General features: G+C 42.6%; 1 protein-coding gene across 11 annotated transcripts in view; it reads left to right on the forward strand.

Annotated features, from left to right (window-relative positions):
- Positions 1-14,768, forward strand: part of LOC118395203 (disco-interacting protein 2 homolog C) — a 282,104-nt gene that overhangs the window by 211,116 nt on the left and 56,220 nt on the right. For all 11 annotated transcript variants that reach the window (XM_052463704.1, XM_052463693.1, XM_052463692.1 and 8 more), the window contains 2 exons: positions 2,695-2,818; positions 6,302-6,411. In XM_052463704.1, coding sequence (XP_052319664.1) covers positions 2,695-2,818; positions 6,302-6,411 — 234 coding nt within the window. The remainder of the gene's footprint in view (positions 1-2,694; positions 2,819-6,301; positions 6,412-14,768) is intronic.

Here is a 14,768-nt window from a genome sequence, read left to right on the forward strand (position 1 = left end):
AGGACAAGTTCATTAGAGTTACCAGCCTCAGAAATTGCAGCCCAAATAAATGTTTTACAGAGTTCAAGTCACACACACATCTCAACATCAATTGTTCATGATCGAATTGTTGCAAAAAAAACACTGCTAAAGGACACCAATAAGAACAGACTTGCTTGGGCCAAGGAATACGAGCAATGGACATTATACCGGTGGATTTCTGTCCTTTGGGAAATGTGATATTCTTGGTTCCAACCGGCATGTCTTTGTGAAACTCAGAGTAGGTGAACAGATGATCTCCGTCTGTGTAGTTCCCACCGTAAAGCATGTAGGACGTGGTTTAATGGTGTGGGGGTGCTTTGCTGGTGACAGTCTGTGATTTATTTAGAATTCAAGGCACACTTAACCAACATAGTTACCACAGAGATTTGCCATCTCATCTGGTGTTCGCTTAGTGGGACTATCATTTGGACAGTCCCACTAAGGACAGGACAATGACCCAGACCAAGAAGGAGAGGGATGGAGTGCTGCATCAGATGACCTGGCCTCCACAATCACCCGACCTCAACCCAATTGAGATGGTTTTGGATGAGCTGGCCCGCAGGGTGAAGGCAAAGCAGCCAACAAGTGCTCAGCAAATGTGGGAACTCCTTCCAAACTGTTGGAAAAGCATTCCAGGTGAAGCTGGTTGAGAGAATGCCAAGAGGGTGGCTACTTTAAAGATTCTCAAATATAAAATATATTTTGATTTGATTAACACTTTTTTGGTTACGACATGATTTTCTATGTGTTATTTCATAGTTTTGATATAGCTGTGTCCAAACCTTTGACTGGTACTGTACATCCGGACCATATTTGACTCCACATACAGCTGTGAATCAGCCTTCTCCACAAGTAACTTTATTAAAATCAAATACCGCACCAGGCTCACCAATGAACACCTGCACCAATGTCTGAATTGCTCTCATACCATTTTTGCCCAAGGTCAAGCATTGGCAGGAGACAAAGGGTAATTCCTCTCATTAATGCAGGGCAAGACTTCTACATTAATATTACATGGCCCAGAGTGACGTTCTGTGCATTCAGATTATTATTAACTATCCTTTGTTCTCCAGAAAACATGCACTTTATTTCATTTAAATATATTTTTTTTATTTTTTTTATTCAATGGTCGTGTACACTGGTTCACAGTGCATAGACAATTATGCAACCACTTTTGTACTTCAGCAATGTTGATGCGATGTTACATGTTTACATTCAAAATAAGTTGTAGTTACTTCAAATTCTTAATCTCATTTAATGTATTGAATGTACATTTGATAAAACAACATGTTTCCTCAGTCATAGATGACTATGTTTGTTACTACGCTGTACCACAGCGCCGATAAAGGACGATATCCATCCGGACCTTTGCCACCTTGGAAATTTGTGTCACTGGACCTTCTCAAATAGTAGTACCCCTGCTTTAAAGCATTCACTTTAACAGGGTGTATTAACATTTGTCTCAATAAAACAGTTTGAATAATTCTAGATATTGAAGTAACAGTAGAATGGAAAGATGGATCATAGGATCTGCTAAATAGTATATATTATATATTATGCCTATAAGACTACACTGCCTCTCTAGTCTGCATGCAGCCAGTAGCTCACACATAGTCGTCCCACACACACACTCGACTGTGATGGAACTGAAGAGAAGGAAAATCACCAGTTGAGTAACTAGCCTCCCCCTTCACCCTTCTCTCCCCCTTTACCCTTCACCCTTCCCTCCCCCTTTACCCTTCACCCTTCCCTCCCCCCTTTACCCTTCCCCTTCCCTGTACCCGCCACTTTTACCCTTCACCCTTCCCTCCCCCTTTTACCCTTCACCCTTCCCTCCCCCCTTTACCCTTCACCCTTCCCTCCCCCCCCTTACCCTTCACCCTTCCCTCCCCCTTTTACCCTTCACCCTTCCCTCCCCCTTTACCCTTCACCCTTCCCTCCCCTTTACCCTTCACTGTACCCGCCACTTTTACCCTTCACCCTTCCCTCCCCCTTTACCCTTTACCCTTCCCTCCCCCTTTACCCTTCACCCTTCCCTCCCCCATGCTCTCTCTTGTTTTACCCCTACCACCTCACCTCTCTGCCTTTTCCCCATATTGCTTACTCACATACATTCACACATCCCTCTCTGCTTTCTCTCTGCTGTCTCTTCCCATCTCCGTCTTCCCATTCCCTTCATCCCAGCTCAATTAGACATTTTGCTGACTCAGGTTCAGCTGATGCAGGCAGGCAGGAAGACCGGCAGGCAGGAAGACCGGCAGGCAGGAAGACCGGCAGGCAGGAAGACCAGCAGGCAGGAAGACAGGCAGGCAGGGCTATGGGCCCAGTTTAAGCAGAGAGATTGGGTCTGAGACAGAAAGGCTGCATACTGTAGTGTAGAATAGGAAACCCCCTAGCTCAGGTTTGCAGGGCTGTCTCCTCCATATGAGCTGGTGTGGGCTCACTCCTCCACCCACACACACTGTCAGAGAGGGGGGGGGACCGCGCAATGTGTGTGAACGGTAGGATGATATCACTGTTTTTCTAAAGTAATATACCCTCTTAAAAGTCGTAAAACACCAGATAAAAATGCCTAATTAATGTGCAATATGAGAACAAAAGCAATGTTGACTGAGACTTTCCTCCTTTGACCATCTTCTCTCTCTCTCTCTCTCCCCCACTCTCCCTCTACAGGATGCAGGGAGCCAGCAGATAGGCTTTTTGCTGGGGAGCTGTGGGGTGACGGTTGCCTTGACGAGTGACGCCTGCCATAAAGGCCTTCCCAAGAGCACCACAGGGGAGATCCCACAGTTCAAAGGTCAGCAACTGTGTCAAAGCATGTGACGCACCACTGCATGATGTGGTCCTGTCATATGCTGTCATATGTGATGCTGTGTCAGATGGTTTTCATAAGATACTACATCCACAAAAACAGAATTCCAATATTGCTGTCTGGTCACCCATCACAGACTCATTGACTTGAATAAGGATAACCACCCATTGACTTGAATAAGGATAACCACCCATTGACTTGAATAAGGATAACCACTCATTGACTTGAATAACCATTCTAGGAATGATATTTTAGTGTGTCTAAAGCAGTACAAGGTTCTGTAGTACCAGGGTGTATTGAAATGAAACACTAATATCAAACAGGTTTTTAGTTTGGTGATTGTATTGCTCCTCTCCAAAACAAATGGAGAGACTTGGAATGGAAGGATAAGCAGGCAGAAGAGACATGTGATTAAATAGGAGGGCAGGTTTGTTTTAGTACACAGACTGCATATAGAATGGCTTAGTACACAGACTGCATATAGAATGGTTTAGTACACAGACTGTAGTTAGAATAGTTTAGTACACAGACTGCATATATAATGGTTTAGTACACAGACTGCATATAGAATGGCTTAGTACACAGACTGCATATAGAATGGTTTAGTACACAGACTGTAGTTAGAATAGTTTAGTACACAGACTGCATATATAATGGTTTAGTACACAGACTGCATATAGAATGGTTTAGTACACAGACTGTAGTTAGCATAGTTTAGTACACAGACTGCATATATAATGGTTTAGTACACAGACTGCATATAGAATGGCTTAGTACACAGACTGCATATAGAATGGTTTAGTACACAGACTGTAGTTAGAATAGTTTAGTACACAGACTGCATATATAATGGTTTAGTACCCAGACTGCATATAGAATGGTTTAGTACACAGACTGCATATAGAATGGTTTAGTACACAGACTGCATATAGAATGGTTTAGTACACAGACTGTAGTTAGAATAGTTTAGTACACAGACTGCATATATAATGGTTTAGTACACAGACTGCATACAGTATGGTTTAGTACACAGACTGTAGTTAGAATAGTTTAGTACACAGACTGCATATATAATGGTTTAGTACACAGACTGCATATAGAATGGCTTAGTACACAGACTGCATATAGAATGGTTTAGTACACAGACTGTAGTTAGAATAGTTTAGTACACAGACTGCATATATAATGGTTTAGTACCCAGACTGCATATAGAATGGTTTAGTACACAGACTGCATATAGAATGGTTTAGTACACAGACTGTAGTTAGCATAGTTTAGTACACAGACTGCATATATAATGGTTTAGTACACAGACTGCATACAGAATGGTTTAGTACACAGACTGTAGTTAGAATAGTTTAGTACACAGACTGCATATATAATGGTTTAGTACACAGACTGCATTACAGAATGGTTTAGTACACAGGCTGTATTTAGAATAGTTTAGTACACAGACTGCATATAGAATGGTTTCGTACACAGACTGCATATAGAATGGCTTAGTACACAGACTGCATATATAATGGTTTAGTACACAGACTGCATACAGAATGGTTTAGTACACAGACTGTAGTTAGAATAGTTTAGTACACAGACTGCATATAGAATGGTTTAGTACACAGACTGTAGTTAGAATAGTTTAGTACACAGACTGTATTTAGAATAGTTTAGTACACAGACTGCATATAGAATGGTTTAGTACACAGACTGCATGTAGAATAGTTTAGTACACAGACTGCATATAAAATGGTTTAGTACACAGACTGCATATATAATGGTTTAGTACACAGTAGCTGCATGTAGAATGGTTTAGTACACAGCCTGCATGTAGAATGGTTTAGTACACAGTAGCTGCATGTAGAATGGTTTAGTACACAGTAGCTGCATGTAGAATGGTTTAGTACACAGTGGCTGCATGTAATGTAGAATGGTTTAGTACACAGTGGCTGCATGTAATGTAGAATGGTTTAGTACACAGTGGCTGCATGTAATGTAGAATGGTTTAGTACACAGTGGCTGCATGTAGAATGGTTTAGTACACAGTGGCTGCATGTAATGTAGAATGATTTAGTACACAGTGGCTGCATGTAATGTAGAATGGTTTAGTACACAGTGGCTGCATGTAGAATGGTTTAGTACACAGTGGCTGCATGTAATGTAGAATGGTTTAGTACACAGTGGCTGCATGTAATGTAGAATGGTTTAGTACACAGTGGCTGCATGTAATGTAGAATGGTTTAGTACACAGTGGCTGCATGTAGAATGGTTTAGTACACAGTGGCTGCATGTAATGTAGAATGGTTTAGTACACAGCGGCTGCATGTAATGTAGAATGGTTTAGTACACAGTGGCTGCATGTAATGTAGAATGGTTTAGTACACAGTGGCTGCATGTAATGTAGAATGGTTTAGTACACAGTGGCTGCATGTAATGTAGAATGGTTTAGTACACAGTGGCTGCATGTAATGTAGAATGGTTTAGTACACAGTGGCTGCATGTAATGTAGAATGGTTTAGTACACAGTGGCTGCATGTAATGTAGAATGGTTTAGTACACAGGAGCTGCATATAGAATGGTTTAGTACACAGCCTGCATATAGAATGGTTTAGTACACAGACTGCATATAGAATGATTTAGTACACAGTAGCTGCATGTAGAATGGTTTAGTACACAGGAGCTGCATGTAATGTAGAATGGTTTAGTACACAGTAGCTGCATGTAATATAGAATGGTTTAGTACACAGTAGCTGCGTATAGAATGACCCACTGTGTGGGGAACAGAGCAGTCAGGGAGAGAGAGCTCAGTGTATTTTTTTTTTATTATTTTTTTTTTAGGCAGGTCAGTTAGAACAAATTCTTATTTACAATGACGGCCTCCCCCAGCCAAACCCTAACCCGGACGAGGTTGGGCTAATTGTGCGCTGCCCTATGGGACTCCCAATCACGGCGCTGCCCTATGGGACTCCTATGGGACTCCCAATCACAGCCTGGAATCAAACCAGGGTCTGTAGTGACGCCTCTAGCACTGAGATGCGGTGCCTTAGACCGTTGCACCACTCGGCAGCCCCATTGTGCATACTCCTCAGTATTGATGCCAACCAGTGGATTTAAAGCTATCATTTTAGCATTGATGACATAAGTCAGGGCTGGCTATGGAAACCCTACATATAATACTGGGACACAGCCTGGGTCAGGCCCAGGATGCCTCCCAAAAAGCCCCCTATGGGCCCTGGTCAAAAGTAGTGCACTACATACAGTAGGGACGCAAAACCCAGCATCAATCGGGATGAGTGCTCGTTGATCGCTTCAGGGTCATCACTAGACTAGCTGTCCTAATAAATCAAATCAAAATCACATCACATTAAATGGCAGATTGTGACTGGCTCTCTAATGCCTTGATTGTCTTTTCTTTTGTCTTGGTCCTAATAACTCTCTTTGATCTGTCTGTCTGTCTGTCTCTCTATCTAGGCTGGCCAAAGCTACTGTGGTTTGTGACTGAATCTAAGCACTTATCCAAACCCCCCAGAGACTGGTTCCCCCATATCAAGGATGCAAATAACGACACAGCCTATATTGAGGTAACACACAGATCTGTTATGTCTTTGACTGCTTATGCAACAACGTGAATGTTTTTCAAGATGTTCCCACCTTGTACCAAGATAAAGTTCATCACCACAATAATGTTGTTTTTGCTGTCTGGTTTCTTCTCCCATTGATTTTGACTGCTATTCCCCTGGGTATGTTTAACAAGTATCTCACTCTTGACAACACAGAGTGATTGGATTGACTGAAGTCTATATTGATGATATGAATCAGTCATAATACGAAGAGAGGTGTTGCTGTTATTGGTTAACTACAGCTAGATCATGTATTATATGCTCTGCTAAGCGCACAGCTCTCATTGGGATGTCTAGGCTAACTGCAAACAGCACTTGTTTGGTGTAGTTGTCAATCGATCTGCTTGTGATTGCCGATCAATATGCTTCATGGGATTTGATTATCATTGTCTGTCTGGCGATTGGATATTCAGTTGTTGCTTCTGTATGGGAGACAAAATGTATTTCCCAAATGACACCGTTTCCCCTATATAGTACACTACTTTTGACCTGGGCCCTGGTCAAAGGTAGTGCACTATAAACGGAATAGGGTGCCATTTCGCAAGAAGCCGGAGACCAGTCAATCCAGTCAGATAATGTGGTTTGTCTTCATTTACTTTGGCTCTTTTTATGCAGCCAGGCGGTAATTTAAACCAGAGGTGTAGATATTCTATGTTGATTGTGAAGTGAGTGGAAAAAAATCCGAATTAAATAGAGAGAAGAAGATGATGGAACATCATTAGAGCAGACAACTGGGATTGTCTGCATCCAAAATGGCACCTTATACCATTGGGGGTGCGGCACTGAGCCAGACCCTGAGCTCATCTGTGTGAATTGTTTGTTTATAGTTATATCGCTCAATTTTGTTTTGTCTAAATCCAAGTGCGTTGCAAGTTTGAAAGTGGATTGTACGTGGCATGTGTGACCTTCTTAATCCTAATCGGTGTAATATGAGGAAAACTTTCCAATCACTACCGGGGGTTGTATGGATTCCATTAGTAAATCAACCACAATCACCTACTCCCCTGCGTTTCTGCTCTCTTTCCCAGATGAAATTCACTTTCTACAAAACAGCATTGCCTTGCCTGATGGTTGTTCTACAAAGTCAAAAAGGGAAACCAAGCAAAAGTGAGGCTCAAGAGGTGGTGTTAGGAACGGACTACGGAGGCGGGGAAGCTGTCACCCGCTCCCGGTGACCACCCTGCTGACAGGATTACAGACTGTTTTAATGCTGCTCTTTCATGATCAGCTGACCAGACAGTATTTCTGCTTGGGGATATAATATGCTCTCCCTTTCCGCGCACCTCCCCACTCTGCAACAGTACAGTATGTCACCTGTCCAACTCCCTCAACTCACATCCTGGACCAGTGTTATGGAAACATAGAGGATGCATACAAGGCAGTGTGCAGAGCACCCATCAGGAAATCCAACCATAACGTTATCCTACCGAGATACAGTCAGCAGGTTAAACGTGAATAACCTGTAGAGAAATCCATTCAGGTGTGAACAGAGGAGAGTAGGGAGGAGCTCAAGGATTGATTTGGCATCACACTGGGAGGTGTTCTTTGACTCGTGCAGGGATCCCCACGAGATGACTGACAGCACCACATCCTACATCCAGTTCTGTGAGGATACTGTCATTAACATTAAAACTTTCTGAGTATTTACCAACAACAAGCCCTGGGTAGCTAAGGACTTGAAAATGTGCCTTTCAATGAAAGTTTGCTTTCCTGAAAGGAGATACTGATGCTGTAAAGGAGAAAGAAAATTAATTCAGATCAAAAATGTGTAAAGCTAAAAAGGACTTCAAGGATGAAGTGGAACAGAGGTTCTGTCCAGCCAATCCAAGACAAGCATGGGAAGGACTTAATGCAATGGAAAGGAAAAGAGGGAACGATACAATTGCAGACTTCTCATCCTTTGTAAATTACCTTAACTGTTTCTATGAAAGATTTGCCACCGTCGATTTCAAAGATGAATGTAAACAAATATGTGAGAGCTTCCCCAAATCCTCTCCTGTCCACATAACAAAGATGCTTCTCACATATTGAGCCACACAAAGCAACGGGCCCAGGCGGTCTACGGGGCAAGGTACTAAAGGTCTGCGCCTACCAGCTCAAGGGAGTCTTCACATTACTGTTTCAACTCCAAACTCCTGAAGGTGTTGACCCATGTACCAGCCCCTAAGTCACGGGCCAAATCACCAAATTACATTCGACCTGTGGCCCTCACACCCCTTCTGGCCAAATGCATGGAGAGGGTTGTTAGTAAGCACCTTACCCTGTCCATAGCAGATCAACGGAGGCCTCGCAGGTTGGATCAAGGACTTTTTAACTGACCGCCCACAGTGTGTCCTCATGAATGGGGCCCTCTCTGATGAACTGACCCTGAACACACCCAGGGGTGTGTCCTTTCACCAGTGTTGTTCTCTATCTACACTAATGAGATGAAGAGCCAAGGAAGCAATGTGAGCCTTTTCAAGTACGCGGATGACATGGCTCTAGTATAGTAGGACTCTTTTTTTTAAAGATGTTACATCAGATGGGGACAGTTACTTTAAACAGACCAACAACCTTCAAGAATGGTGCCGTCAAGTGCCCTCCACATCAATGTGGAATAAACAAAGGAGCTGATCATCAATGGCAACAACTTGCCAGTGTCCCAACCACTCTCTCTGAATGAGTGTTTGAAATACCTAGGGACACAAATTGATTGAACAGTTTTGAACAAGCTGAGTTTTACAGGGAATGCATACTATTTTTTTTAAAGCAAGCCAGCGCCTGTTTTTAATCAGGAAATTTAAGGAGTTTGGGGTCAGTTGCTTTGTTCTGGAGAGGGTGTACAGCAGCTTGGTGGAGAGCATCCTCACGTTCATTATGTCAGTCTGGTATGGTAATCTGAGCGTGAGGAGCAAAAGCAAACTGACCAGAATAGTAAACACAGCCAGCAAAGTAATTAGTTGACCACAGGCACATTTAAGCAGTCTGTTCCGCAAGGCAACCAAAAAGAAGGCACTGGTTGTCGTTGGTGACCCCTCACACCCTCTGCTAGAGGTCGACCGATTATGATTTTTTTCAATGTCGATACCGATTATTGGGGGACCAAAAAAAAGCCGAAACCGATTAAACGGCTGATTTTTTAAAAATATTTTTATTTTATTTTTTGTAATAATGACAATTACAACAATACTGAATGAACACTTATTTTAACTTCGTATAATACATCAATAAAATCAATTTCGCCTCAAATAAATAATGAAACATGTTCAAAATGGTTTAAATAATGCAAAAACAAAGTGTTGGAGAAGAAAGTAAAAGTGCAATATGTGCCATGTAAGAAAGCTAACGTTTAAGTTCCTTGCTCAGAACATGAGAACATATGAAAGCTGGTGGTTTCTTTTAACATGAGTCTTCAATATTCCCAGGTAAGAAGTTTAAGGTTGTAGTTATTATAGAAATTAAATAACTATTTCTCTCTATACGATTTGTATTTCATATACAGTGGGGGAAAAAAGTATTTAGTCAGCCACCAATTGTGCAAGTTCTCCCAATTAAAAAGTTGAGAGAGGCCTGTAATTTTCATCATAGGTACACTTCAACTATGACAGACAAAATGAGAAATAAATCCAGAAAATCACATTGTAGGATTTTTAATGAATTTATTTGCAAATTATGGTGGAAAATAAGTATTTGGTCACCTACAAACAAGCAAGACCTGTAACTTCTTATTTAAGAGGCTCCTCTGTCCTCCACTCGTTACCTGTATTAATGGCACCTGTTTGAACTTGTTATCAGTATAAAAGACACCTGTCCACAACCTCAAACAGTCACACTCCAAACTCCACTATGGCCAAGACCAAAGAGCTGTCAAAGGACACCAGAAACAGAATTGTAGACCTGCACCAGGCTGGGAAGACTGAATCTGCAATAGGTAAGCAGCTTGGTTTGAAGAAATCAACTGTGGGAGCAATTATTAGGAAATAGACATACAAGACCACTGATAATCTCCCTCGATCTGGGGCTCCACGCAAGATCTCACCCCGTGGGGTCAAAATGATCACAAGAACGGTGAGAAAAAATCCTAGAACCACACGGGGGGACCTAGGGAATGACCTGCAGAGAGCTGGGACCAAAGTAACAAAGCCTACCATCAGTAACACACTTCGCCGCCAGGGACTCAAATCCTGCAGTGCCAGACGTGTCCAGGCCCGTCTGAAGTTTGCTAGAGAGCATTTGGATGATCCCGAAGAAGATTGGGAGAATGTCATATGGTCAGATGAAACCAAAATATAACATTTTGGTAAAAACTCAACTTGACGTGTTTGGAGGACAAAGAATGCTGAGTTGCATCCAAAGAACACCATACCTACTATGAAGCATGGGGGTGGAAACATCATGCTTTGGGGCTGTTTTTTTTGCAAAGGGACCAGGACGACTGATCCGTGTAAAGGAAAGAATGAATGGGGCCATGTATCGTGAGATTTTGAGTGAAAACCTCGTTCCATCAGCAAGGGCATTGAAGATGAAACGTGGCTGGGTTTTTCAGCATGACAATGATCCCAAACACACCGCCCGGGTAACGAAGGAGTGGCTTCGTAAGAATCATTTCAAGGTCCTGGAGTGGCCTAGCCAGTCTCCAGACCCCATAGAAAATCTTTGGTGGGAGTTAAAAGTCCGTGTTGCACAGCAACAGCCCCAAACATCACTGCTCTAGAGGAGATCTGCATGGAGGAATGGGCCAAAATACCAGCAACAGTGTGTGAAAACCTTGTGAAGACTTACAGAAAATGTTTGACCTCTGTCATTGCCAACAAAGGGTATATAACAAAGTATTGAGATAAACTTTTGTTAAAGACCAAATAGTTATTTTCCACCATAATTTGTAAAATCAATTCATGAAAAATCCTACAATGTGATTTTACAGGCCTCTCTCATCTTCTTAATTGGGAGAACTTGCACAATTGGTGGCTGACTAGATACTCTTTTGCCCCACTGTACCTTTGACTATTGGATGTTCTTATAGGCACTTTAGTATAGCTTCCGTCCCTCTCCTCGCCCCTACCTGGGCTCAAACCAGGAAAACATTGACAACAGCCACCCTCGAAGCATCGTTACCCATCGTTCCACAAAAGCCGCGGCCCTTGCAGAGCAACGGGAACAACTAAGGTAACTGAGCTAAACGACTACCGCCCCGTAGCACTCACTTCCGTCATCATGAAGTGCTTTGAGAGACTAGTCAAGGACCATATCACCTCCACCCTACCTGACACCCAAGACCCACTCCAATTTGCTTACCGCCCAAATAGGTCCACAGACGATGCAATCTCAACTACACTGCACACTGCCCTAACCCATCTGGACAAGAGGAATACCTATGTGAGAATGCTGTTCATCGACTACAGCTCAGCATTTAACACCATAGTACCCTCCAAGCTCGTCATCAAGCTTGAGACCCTGGGTCTCGACCCCACCCTGTGCAACTAGGTACTGGACTTCCTGACGGGCCGCCCCCAGGTGGTGAGGGTAGGTAACAACATCTCCACCCCGCTGATCCTCAACACTGGGGCCCCACAAGGGTGCGTTCTGAGTCCTCTCCTGTACTCCCTGTTCACCCACGACTGCGTGGCCATGCACGCCTCCAACTCAATCATCAAGTTTGCGGACGACACAACAGTGGTAGGCTTGATTACCAACAACGACGAGACGGCCTACAGGGAGGAGGTGAGGGCCCTCGGAGTGGACTTCAGGAAACAGCAGAGGGAACACCCCCCTATCCACATCGATGGAACAGTAGTGGAGAGGGTAGTAAGTTTTAAGTTCCCCGGCATACACATCACAGACAAACTGAATTGGTCCACTCACACAGACAGCATCGTGTAGAAGGCGCAGCAGTGCCTCTTCAACCTCAGGAGGCTGAAGAAATTAGGCTTGTCACCAAAAGCACTCACAAACTTCTACAGATGCACAATTGAGAGCATCCTGGCGGGCTGTACCACCGCCTGGTACGGCAACTGCTCCGCCCACAACCGTAAGGCTCTCCAGAGGGTAGTGAGGTCTGCACAATGCATCACCGGGGGCAAACTACCTGCCCTCCAGGACACCTACACCACCCGATGTCACAGGAAGGCCATAAAGATCATCAAGGACAACAACCATCCAAGCCACTGCCTGTTCACCCCGCTATCATCCAGAAGGCGAGGTCAGTACAGGTGCATCAAAGCTGGGACCGAGAGACTGAAAAACAGCTTCTATCTCAAGGCCATCAGACTGTTAAACAGCCACCACTAACATTGAGTGGCTGCTGCCAACACACTGACACTGACTCAACTCCAGCCACTTTAATAATGGGAATTGATGGGAAATTACGTAAAATATATCACTAGCCACTTTAAACAATGCTACATAATATAATGTTACATACCCTACATTATTCATCTCATATGCATACGTATATACTGTACTCTATATCATCTACTGCATCCTTACGTAATACCAATATCACTAGCCACTTTAACTATGCCACTTTGTTTACATACTCATCTCATATGTATATACTGTACTCAATACCATCTACTGTATCTTGCCGTGCCGATGCTTCTCTGTACCATCACTCATTCATATATCTTTATGTACATATTCTTTATCCCCTTACACTGTGTATAAGACAGTAGTTTTGGAATTGTTAGTTAGATTACTTGTTGGTTATTACTGCATTGTCGGAACTAGAACAAGCATTTCACTACATTCGCATTCAAATCTGCTAACCATGTGTATGTGACAAATAAAATTTGATTTGATTTGAACTACTTCAAGGTCTCAGAGCGAGTGACGTTTGAAACGCTATTAGCGTTTAGCTAAAATATGCAGGTTTAAAAAATATATACTTCTGTGTATTGATTTAAAGAAAGGCATTGATGTTTATGGTTAGGTACAGTCGTGCAACGATTGTGCTTTTTTTCCGCAAATGCACTTTTGTTAAATCATCCCCCGTTTGGCGAAGTTGGCTATCTTTATTAGGAAGAAATAGTCTTCACACAGTTTGCAACGAGCCAGGTCACACAGTTCGCAGCAAGTCATTTTAGCAGGCAATATTAACTAAATATGCAGGTTTAAAAAAGATATACTTCTGTGTATTGATTTTAAGAAAGGCATTGATGTTTATGGTTAGGTACACATTGGAGCAACGACAGTCCGTTTTCGCGAATATGCACCGCATCGATTATATGCAACGCAGGACACGCTGGATAAACTAGTAATATAATCAACCATGTGTAGTTAACTAGTGATTATGATGGATTGTTTTTTATAAGATAAGTTTAATGCTAGCTAGCAACTTACCTTGGCTTCTTACTGCATTCGCATAACAGTCTCCTCATGGAGTGCAATGTTAGAGCGTTGGACTTGTTAACCGTAAGGTTGCAAGATTGAATCCCTAAGCTGACAAGGTAAAAATCTGTCATTCTGCCCTTGAACAAGGCAGTTAACCCACTGTTCCTAGGCCGTCATTGAAAATAAGAATGTGTTCTTACTGACTTGCCTAGTTAAATAATTAAAGGTGTCCAAAAATACCGATTTCCGATTGTTATGAAAACTCGAAATTCATTCCAATGAATCGGTCGACCTCTACCCTCTACACCCTCAGTTAAAGAGGCTTCCCTCTGGCCAGCGTTTCAGATTGCCCATGGTCAAGAAGAACGTGTTCAAACATTCATTCGTTCCTTGTGCTGTTGGACTACTAAATGCAAAGTAGATTTTGTCAGTATATGTACTTATGTATCCAGTGCAGTTGGGACAGCGGTCGGCTGTGAGTGAATGTATCAATGTCCTCTGTTAGTGTATGCAACATGACTGGTTTAAATGTGTCTGATGTGAGAATGTATGTGATCCTTTTAATGGAAGGTGATGCCAAAGAAAAATGTCCATCCTGGATGGACAATAAAGTTTCTTTCTACAGTGTTATATAGTGCACTACATATGACCAAAGCCCTAGTCAAAAGTAGTGCACTTTATAGGGAATAGGGTGCCATTTGGGATGGGTCCATTGTTTGTTGATGTCTAGACAGTATCCAAAATTGCAGTAATGTGTAGTGACCGTTTTGGTATTTTTGGCTTACTCAAAGTACTTTCCTACTCAGTCCTCACATTTTTTCTAGTCCTCTCCTTAGTCAAACGGACATTTACAAGAAAAATGTTCAGCAATGGCTTACAAGAGATGTCCTCGTCAAATCTACAAAGGAAAATGTCTCCAGAAATATTTTGTTCTGGACTTAATCTTTTAGACATGTTTTTTTTCGTAGTCATGCATCACTAGACATATGTAAGGCTGAGCAGATATCTGG

Source organism: Oncorhynchus keta, chromosome 15 (assembly GCF_023373465.1).
Source record: "Oncorhynchus keta strain PuntledgeMale-10-30-2019 chromosome 15, Oket_V2, whole genome shotgun sequence".
In the NCBI taxonomy this organism is placed as follows: Eukaryota; Metazoa; Chordata; class Actinopteri; order Salmoniformes; family Salmonidae; genus Oncorhynchus; species Oncorhynchus keta.